The sequence below is a fragment of the Monopterus albus genome, unplaced genomic scaffold, assembly GCF_001952655.1.
Source record: "Monopterus albus unplaced genomic scaffold, M_albus_1.0 scaffold4.1, whole genome shotgun sequence".
In the NCBI taxonomy this organism is placed as follows: domain Eukaryota; kingdom Metazoa; phylum Chordata; class Actinopteri; order Synbranchiformes; family Synbranchidae; genus Monopterus; species Monopterus albus.
Genome location: NW_018127884.1, coordinates 4,279,716 through 4,289,884, shown reverse-complemented (window position 1 = coordinate 4,289,884; position 10,169 = coordinate 4,279,716). Strand labels below are relative to the sequence as shown.

The window sequence follows — 10,169 nt, the reverse complement described above, 5'->3', positions numbered from 1 at the left end:
ATTTTTTAAAAGCTTTAGATTACCATTAAAGGTCTGCATGAAAACAACTGTAGAATGCTGAGCTTAAACTCTATCAGTCTACGAGCGTGTGCACAGGCCGCCATGCAGTATATATACACATTCAATTATTCTTCTCCAAACTGGTGTTAAATCAAGCCTCTGCTTAAGCAGAATTAAATTCAACAAGTTAGAATATCTTTATCACTTGAGTCTCTGTTCTCCATTTGCAGCACTAAATTGTTTCTGTATATTACCTCTCTCCTTAATTAGCCATGACCTACTTCTTCCTTCTTGCCTTTTTGCTTCCAGCAGTCTAAGGTTCTGTCTACTCCTGCTATGACTCTCCCAACTCCTCCCTTCACATTAGTGCTTCTGAGCCCAAGTGCTCTCCATCTCCTCTGTTCAGCCATTTTTTGTCAGTCTCACATCCATCTGTCCTCCACACATCAACTTCCGTCTGCTGTCTAATTACTAGTCTGCTACTTTTACAATCAGGTAATAGTGCTTCACTCCTTATCCTCCACTCAATCACTGCCTGATGACTGTAAGCTTGTGCTAAACAGCTCTGTCTGGGGCTAATGCTGTGAGGGAGGATTTACTGCCTGGACTTGAGCTGTGTTAGCAGCGCTCTTCAGTATTAACTCTGCTCTAACTCAGCTGAAGAGCCAGGAGACAAGCCCACTGTGGAACAGAGTAATGCTGGATCAAGTACATGCAAGACAGCACTCATAAACATGCACTCAAGGATACCTTTTCCTCACACACCATTAGCATCTTTCCTGAGGATATACTTTGACTGAGAATATTTACTTGTGCAGAATATTTTAAGCGAATAAATGTATATAATATATATATAGAAAAATGTTAGTTTGAGCATTTTGGAGATTTGGATGAAACCTTCAATTTAATCACCTAAACGGAAGGTGAATTAAAAAAATATCTTTGATAATAAGTCAGAGGTACTGTACAAACCAGTGTACATAAAAACCTAGCTTGAGAAGTTCACTGTGACTCCTAAGGTGCATTTCAGTAAGAAATATCTAACAAAGTAGCTTAAAACTTTTGTGTCCCAGTAAGGCTGAGTGGAAGCTGAGGACTACACTTTTTCCTCACCTCTATTCTGGCTGGTTTTTTGGTTCTTTGGAATTTTGAATGAAGTGGATACTTTGAAAGTGTGTGCCTAGAAGCAACAAGGACATGTTCTGAATTTGCCCCAGCCGTGATTTGTGCCTCTGACTGGCTTCTTCTTTACAGCAACTGCAGATGTGGCTTACGGGTATTATTATATTTAGAGCTGTCCACCATACCAAACTGATAAAAAAGACTGCTTCTTAGAAACATAGTTTAGCTTAGATTTGATATGTTTTTAGGCCATCCATGTTATATATTTTGGAGTGTACCTAACAATTACAATTTTGAAAATGTCACTTGTGAAAAGGATTTTTTTTCCAACAAATAATATATTGTTCCTCTGGAGAAATCACAAGATCTGTCAAATGTGCCATGAAGATTGCTGGATATAAATGTTGGAAAAATAACAGGAAATGCATAAAAGCTTAACACCACATAACAAGGAAACTATTGTTATATTAACATCTGAGCCTATAAACCAAACTGCAGCTGTGCTACAGTCAACTATACAAATGAAGACTTAATTTAAAGCTCCAGTGAGACAGACAGCTTTATACTGCACATTATTACTGGGTCTGACAAATGTGTTATCAAAACTGACATAATAAGTCAATGGCCTTAGGCCAGACAGTAGGACCTGTCCCAAGTCCTTTCTTCACGGTGACTTCCTTCTGTCTGCTTGTGCTTTCAGGTAGTGTACATCTTTACTACCATCTGTTTCTACTGTCTGTCCAGCACCAGTCATTCATATGCCCTGAGTACGAGCCCTCTCTATCTGCTGTATTATTAAAATTTTTTTTTCTAGCTTGAAAATCAGTTGAGATGACTATAACCGTGAATGGTTTTGTAATTAAGGAAAATTAAGGAGGGTAGAAAAACAAGGAGACAGAGTCCAAGCAAGAAAAAAAATACAAACAATGAAGAGTGAAAGAAAGAGGGTGGCAGAGAGACAGAGGGGAAGCGGCAAATACACAAAAATAGAAACCAATTCCAGTGGAAAAATGGAAATAAAGGTATTTGAAAGGAGGAGTAAAAAGAAAGCAAAAGAGAAGAGTGACAGGAGTGACAAATAATACAGGCAGAAAACTGAATCTAGTTCAAGTCCAAACAGTCTAATTGCCATATTGTAAATGAGCCACAGTAAGATTCGCTTTAAAAATCAGCCAAATGATTCATTCATTTTTTGGTTGAAGCAGAGGTCTATAGTGTAATCAAGAGGCAGAGTTTTGTTCTTTATTTCCAATTAATCTACTGTATCATAATAAACACCCACAGCAATATAAATATAAAGTCGGCTAACAGTGAATGAATGGAAGGAGCCCTCAGGCTTGTTAATCCATTCAGCTATATTTTGCTCTTAATTTACTGACCTGAACTGTTTAAGCTAATACAAGACACCGTTTTATTATCTAGGCCATGATTTACATACAGAGATCTTGCGATTATTCTTCATTAGTCTCCTTCCAATGTGATGTTGGTATTTTTCAAAAAGAATTAGCTTTCACTTTGCTACATCTGACTCATATATTCAGGACAGATTATTATCTGAATGCATTCCTAGAGTGATGGTTAGGCTCTGACCTTATCACTCACTGCTAGCACTTCCTCAGCGCTGTTGGATATCGCAGTAATGAAAACAAGCCTGTGGTTGTTGATATGCTAAATGCTGGTCTTCAGCTTGATAGAAACAAACCATATGAGTTAGAGAAGTTTTGCTTCACAAAACTGTTTATCAAGGGTCATTGTCATTTCTTTGCGACATACACAACACTTTCACCTTCTTATTGCTTTAACAACTATGCAGAATAAATTAGGAGTAATACAATCACTCAGTATTACCTAATTAAGATGAAGCGACGAGTAGATAAGATTTTGTTTTACAGAAACAAGCAAAAGTAGCCATGCAGTGATGTGAAGTGCTTAAAAAGTGCACAGATGTGTGTACAGGGGTCTTTGCTCTCAACTGAACCACAAATATGTTTTAAATTTTATGGAGTCATTTGAATTAATTAGAAAAAAAAACCCTAAATTTTAAACTATGCACCTACTTATATTCCACAAACCTTGGAATTAAATGCTGGTGATTCATATTTTCTTGGTTATGTAACTTTTTAATTATTAGTCATTTTATTTACACTATCAGCCTATCATGTTGAATGTCAGCTAGGTGTAGTAGTAACCAACAGAGCTACGCTGCATTCAGGCATGCAGGAAATGACTTCATTTGTTTCCCTATCCTAATAAAACTGCCCTCCTGCTGTTAATGCAAAACCACTGACTTTATAAACATCAGATGAATAACCAAGCTATTTCTGAAGACCTTCTGTAAGCATCCATTTCATTTGCAGTTCTTTAAACTGGTATAACCTTCAGTAATTTGGAACCTGCAGAAAAACAGTCTGTGTGGATTCACTTTCTTTGAAAATGTCCATACATCAGCTGGTGGACGATTGGTAGCGGATAAAAAATGTTATTTGTTTATGAGTGATGAAGCTCTTTAGAGTCAAGAAAGGTTACTTACGAATCACAGGTAAAGCCCACTCTGTGGTTTCTCCTCAGGAATTCTTTACATTAACTTCATCTGCACAGTGGCAAAAATAGCTTAATCTCCACTTGCGAGAATAAAGCCATCAGTGCCATTCGTGATGCTTTTACAAACTCAGTCTTCCTTGATGGCCACATGATGTTGTTGTGCCCACTGTAGGGCTTCATGCATGCCCCCTCGCCCAGTGTGTCACTCACTTGCTAAATCGCAGGGCTCCGGCATGCATATGGCTTTGGACCGTCTGCCAGCGCCCGGCCTTGCTGCCCCCCGTCACCATGCTTCGAATGCTGTCACTACGACTGGGCCCTGCCCCAGAGCAAGCACCGCCCCCGCTGTCACTTGCCCCCGGTGAGGGTCCAGTACCGCCCTGCCCACCCTGATCCACAGCCCCACTGGGAGGAACAGTGGGTGTAGATCATAGACAAAGAAACACGGACAGACACGAAGAAAGGACCAAGAGAGGATACAAAGAAGAGAGAGAGAGAGAGAAACAGACGCACAGAGCCGGAAAGCAAGAGTATCATCAGTAATTTAAGTCAAACCCATGAGTAAGACACTTTATGGGCACTATCTAACCACAAGTGTCTCATATAAAACAAAAACTTGGAAGAAATGCTGCTGGTCAGTCAGATTGTCAGTAAATAAGCAGCTATAAGGTCTGACCTGAAATTTACTGTGTAACACCTAGAGTAAATTGGAGAGCACACTTTTTTTTGGACACTTGACTGAGACAGAACATATCTTCCAAAGTACAAATCTTTCTCTTCAACACTGCACAAAATTCGATGCCCAACAGATTCCTTTACTCACCATAAATCACTTGTAAAGGGAACTTGCAATGGACAAGTCACACAAGATACTGCTAACACCTATAGGGAATATTTTATTGCAGTTATCTATTTTTGGACATATCAAAGATAATAAATGGACCAAGAGATGTAGCAGATCTGTCCAATTTTTCTCCACACAGGGACAGGAATGACCAACCCGCTGGCTCTGTGATTTGAACATAATAGCTGGATAATGATGCAGATGCATCATCTTCAGATTCTAAGACCGCAGATGCAAGTGATGAGTAATCGCAAAGACACTCACCTGCAACTCATGATGAAGATAAAATCAATTATATATCTAATGACATTTTTCATAAATAGTCCACTAACTTGCAAATACTTTTTGCAAGAAGAGACTGTTTTAATACAACATCACCATTCTTTATCATCCTTCCACCAAGCCCACCCAGGCCAACCCAGACAGAAACAGCTACAGACAGAATATTGACATCAGCACAGGGACCAAAACACGCAACGCAGAGCTGCACACCAGGATGATGTCTTCGGCAACATTTAGATATTATGTGTAGGCTGATGGTATACTTAATGATTTCCTCACTAAACTGAGATTTTTTTTTGTTTAGCTAACTAGGCTACTGTTTTGTTAAACACCATACACCTAAAAACTGCAGTTCTCCTTACTATTTTATTTGATTTTCATTTAGTTTTAAATGCATGTCCATACCTTATGTAAAGAACTTTGAATTGCCTCTGAGTTTGAGAGTTGATAAACAGACTTGCCTCTACAACCTTCATTATTTTGATAGTATGGAATAAGAAATTGTTGACCTGGTGATCTGATATCGCATATCTCAAAATATATTATCCATATTATCAGCCTATTACTGTAAATTCCATTTAAATATAAATAATTAAGTCAATGCAATCACAACAGTTACTGCTCCTCACTGATTTAGTATAATTTGAACATCACTGCACCGGTACACACTAATTGATCTCCCTGTGGTTTAAAAAAAAAAAAAAAAAGTCAAGTGAGATGTAATTAGAAAGAATAAAAATGAACAGGCTCACTTAATGTCTCAGTGACGCGTGAGATGCATCTAAATGATGAGATGAAGCCGATATGAAAAATACATTTTACCATCCAAATAAATTGTTGTTCTGCACACGACAGATGTAGTGTCACTATTTTTGGAATATGGCGCCGTAGACCAGACTCAGGAGTGCTATCAGGCAGACTCAACACAGTTATAGTACTATGAGAGATAGTGGGTGTAGTGACAACAAATGAGTAGAAAGCACAAGTGGAGGAAGAGGACAGAAGAATAGAAACATAAGGACTTAACAGTTACAAAAAACAGTTAAAAAAAAAAGTAGACAAGAAACCAGCCTATTTAAGGAACAGTTGGACATTTTGGGAAGTATGTTTTGTGTCCAGCTGTAGCCAGCCGACAGCTATTTGAAGGTAACAAAATCGGTCTACCAACACATCTGGAGTCTGCTTATCGCCTGGAAGCCCAGACAGCCCAACACACAGCCCTGTGACAATATGCAAAATTGTTTTTACACTGTTGTGCACAGATTAAAAGAAACCAAGTCAGTGAGCAGATAAGAGTCCTTCCCAAAATGTCAAACTATTCTTTCAGAGTGACCCATTCAAAGGAAAAAAAAAGGCAGTTAAAATTCTGTGGAAACCTTAATGGCTTCTCTAAGTATATGTTTAAATCACATCTGCTCCAGCATCCTGAGAAGCAGATTTGGATACTTGACTTAAAAAGGCAGAAACGGTTCAGGTTAAACAGCGAGATTTGCTCTCCGAGGGTTGTTCGTCTCCATGGTGACACACCATGGGCTGCAGGTGAGAGGTAAAGAGGGTCTGATGATGCTAGCAGGGCTGTAGGGAATGGGGCTATCAATCCGTTTCACTCACACACCCTGTATACTGTGGGAAAGCAAAATAAAATGTTACTCTCCTGTTTTGAGTTTCTACTCTAACCAGATAGTACTGAAAAGGGGAAAGCAACCAACATACGCAATTGTGATTCTCTCTGAAATCCTATCAAACATTTATGACTGAAGGCCTGCTTTGTTTTCAGAGAGGACATATTAATCATATATGGCTTTTGGCAGGTACAAACACTGTTCATCAATCTGAAAGCAATCATTTGGAAAATGGTTGCAATTTTTGACAATGTTAGGGGCCGTCAGAGCAACATGGAGAGATGGTGCTCCACATCTCTCTCAGGTGCAGCATGGCCAGCAGTGCATACTAAACACCACCTCGCTGTGGCCATGCCTGAATGCAAAAGCATGAGATGTCTGTTAAAGGATATGTGCCCAGACAGCATCACAAAATTAGGTTTTCTTTTACCTTTGTTTGGGCTATAACGTGAACTTTTCACTGCTAACAAGGATGAATTAATCAACCTTTGGCCTTGATTTTTTTGAGTTATTTGTCAGGTACTTGTGCACACAAACAAAACTTTGTTAAAGTAACCAATTTAGTGTGCAAAAGAAATCGTGACTTGTCTAATAATGTCCAATTTTACCATGTGAACAAGTTTTGTGGGGATATGTTTCAAAATATACACAAGCCCCGGTTCATTACAGCCCTGCCTAGAGAGAGGAGTCTCTTACCAGCCAGGACTGAGACTCACTTGGGTGTGAGGCGAGGATCTCCGTAGGGAGCATAGGGAGACATGTTTAAGAGGAACTCTTTGGGCGGGTAGGAGCTCCACCTCTGTTGCACATTGCTGCTGTCATTGTTATTCCAAAAGTCTCTGTCTAGATCACTGTGACCAGAGAGATATAGAGAAGTAAGACAAGTAAGAGCAGCAAACAAAGCAGCAAAACATGACAGATGAGAATAGAGTTAAGAAATAGGGAACCACCACAATAAGAGCCAAGCTAGAACACAGCCTCATAAATCTAAATCTCAGGAAGCAACTGTTACTAAATAAGAGAAATGGGATAATGTTATGTAGTTAGTTGTATTATAAGATTTTGCACAAATCTTTAAACATGGATAATGAATACATTTTTCATTAAGAAATCATGGTTCCACTTGAGAACTTTTAATATGTCTGTTGTAAATTTTAAGGTAAAGCAAACTTTGATTTATACACAGTGTTTTTAAAAGATAAAATTGAAAATTCTCTCAACACTGTTTGATAAATGAGAAATACTGCATATCCATGTAACAGTCTTGAGGGCATCATTTCAGGATGGACATTTCATACCATGTAGGGAACTACCAGATTAGCTTTCCAATCAGAAATGGCTGTTATCACCACATCATAGATCATTTCCATATGCCTCCATCTACACCCCGCCTGACACCTACTTGATGGCTTTATTTTCCCCTCGACCTCTCACAGAATCTGGAGAGCTGGCAGCCTCCACTCCAGGTTTATTCCTCTTCCCCTGCAAAGGGAAGGGATATTAGAGCCATGGTGTGTTCATTATTTCCAAAAGCAGTTCTGTAAGTGAAGTACTCATTACAGAGGTTTTGAAACAGCATCACGTTTCAACATGTTGTAAAATATGATGAATGAGGAAAGAGCAACAAATTGGTTTGATGCCAGCAACACGGCCAGCTTCTAAAGCTCAAAGGGTGACAAGGGACCACTTAACCACAATGGGATGCATAAACAGTCTCACATGCAAGATGCACACACAAACATGTCTTTACATACAAATAAAAAGCACACACTTACACAAAGGCAAAGCAATGCAGCTTTACTTATATAGCACATTTTATACACAGAATCCAAAGTGCTTTACAGTACATAGGCAAACAAAGATATATGTTACAGTGGACAGAACAGTCTATCATGATTTGCTCAGCTGACTGAAAACATGTTTTCAATCATTTATGAAAACAAAGTCACTGAAGAGCATTGCAGATTTGATGACCTTTTGACTAGAGTGCAAAAAAAATAAGATGACAAGTTCAATGACAAAGCGGTAATAAGAAAAAAAGAAAACTACATAAAACTGGTTCAGGGGACGTAGGTTTAGGTACAGCATCATTTAGAGACTGGGTGGAATCAGACACTTAACATAAAGTATTTTAATGTCACTTTATAAACACGCAAGCGTTGTCTGAAAACCGCAGATGCAGACAAAGAACACACAGAGTTCCTTGAGCCCAGGAGAACAAATGGGTCACTTGTCAGTGTCGTGCAAAATGACATGTAGGACCATTCACTTTCTGATCTACTACCCCTGTGGTTCAAGGTTTGATCAAGCTTTGGAGACCAAAACCTTATGCTGAACATTAAAGCCACAATCTGTGAATCAAATATGTGAATGTTAGTGTAATGCTGCTTCCAGTAGGTTGTTTCATGTATTCACACAAATTACCAGTGCTGTTATGTTTCTGTTGAGTCTCCATTATTCCTTCTCACTGTCTCTTAAACAAGCTTTAATATTAAAAAGGGAGAAATGTTTATTGCGCTTTCTTATTTTACAGTTGATTTTTATATCCTTTTTTTTGTTTGTTTGAGAGATTTGCTGTTCAGGTTTAAACTCAGTGATATATGCAGTATTTGTGCTCAGTAAATGTCTAAGTAGCACACGGCCTGAGGCTTTCAGACACAGCACAGTGCTGGATGTTTATCTGGATGCAGCTGTCATTGTTCTGTTTATGTATTCTACTGTACCCATCTCTAATGCATCCACAATATGCTCCATTATTTATCAGACATCTCAAATGTCCAGCTCTACATTTTCAGTAAAGAGTGACGCTAGGGGCAAGACCTGACCTGTAGCTACATCCAGACACCACATATACATACACAATGTATACACACAGGACAGAATAATATTGGATGTAGGGACTCGGAGAAGGATGGATTTCTAGCAGTCAAGAATATGCTATCAAGTGCAGCTCATCTATCATTAAACAGTCATGAAATCTTCAGGAGGCTGGAGAGCAGAGAAAGTACTGTGGGAGGATGCGAGAAACAGAATGGAAGATTGAGGGGATGAGAAGAAACAAGAGCAACCGAGTACATCGAGTAGAGGGGCGAGTGAAGAGACAGGATGGAGGTTTGAAACTGAATCTTAAATAATGAAGGTGCCATAGTTGTACAGAGGACATCAAACGAGATCAACTGCAGACGTAAGAGGAACGTAGGGGACTCCCACTTCAAGGTGGCCATGCTTCCCTGTGGAATGTCCTCTCAAGTCCTGTCGTCAGAATGTTTTTCTACACACCTGAATGTTCAACAGCACACGCTCCTCCTGCCTGTCTCTATGCTTCTGCTTTTTCCTGCCTCTACTACCAGTTCCATACAGCCTCATCCCTAACACAACAAATACTTTTGTATTAATCTTTTTCTCTTATGAGCAGAAATGAACCATCTATATTGTTAAATCCCAAATCCCTTAAGTGACTGTTCCTCACTCGACCCGACAAGCATTCAAGTCCAGCACCTTGAAGTACATGTCGAAGCTCTTACTCCTTCTCAAAGCAGTGAGGACCGAGAAGCGAGAAAACTGCCTGGAGGAGCCATGAGCGAGGACTCAAGAGACCGTCCATTGTACAAATTTTTCTATGAACCGACATATCCCCTTCTTGATAATCACTTGGTGATTGGATGCTTCTCCTGCACACTGGTACCTGATGAGGACTGATGTCATGTCTTCCCCTTGGTGTTTATCATAAAACTTACACACACACACATATATATATA

General features: G+C 39.3%; 1 protein-coding gene across 1 annotated transcript in view; it reads right to left on the bottom strand.

The window, feature by feature from the left end:
* The window catches only part of syt7b (synaptotagmin VIIb), a 78,764-nt gene that overhangs the window by 28,983 nt on the left and 39,612 nt on the right, over positions 1-10,169 (bottom strand). The window contains exons 4-6 of the mRNA XM_020608372.1: positions 7,814-7,893; positions 7,128-7,262; positions 3,874-4,068 (exon numbers count right to left, since the gene is read on the bottom strand). Coding sequence (XP_020464028.1) covers positions 3,874-4,068; positions 7,128-7,262; positions 7,814-7,893 — 410 coding nt within the window. The remainder of the gene's footprint in view (positions 1-3,873; positions 4,069-7,127; positions 7,263-7,813; positions 7,894-10,169) is intronic.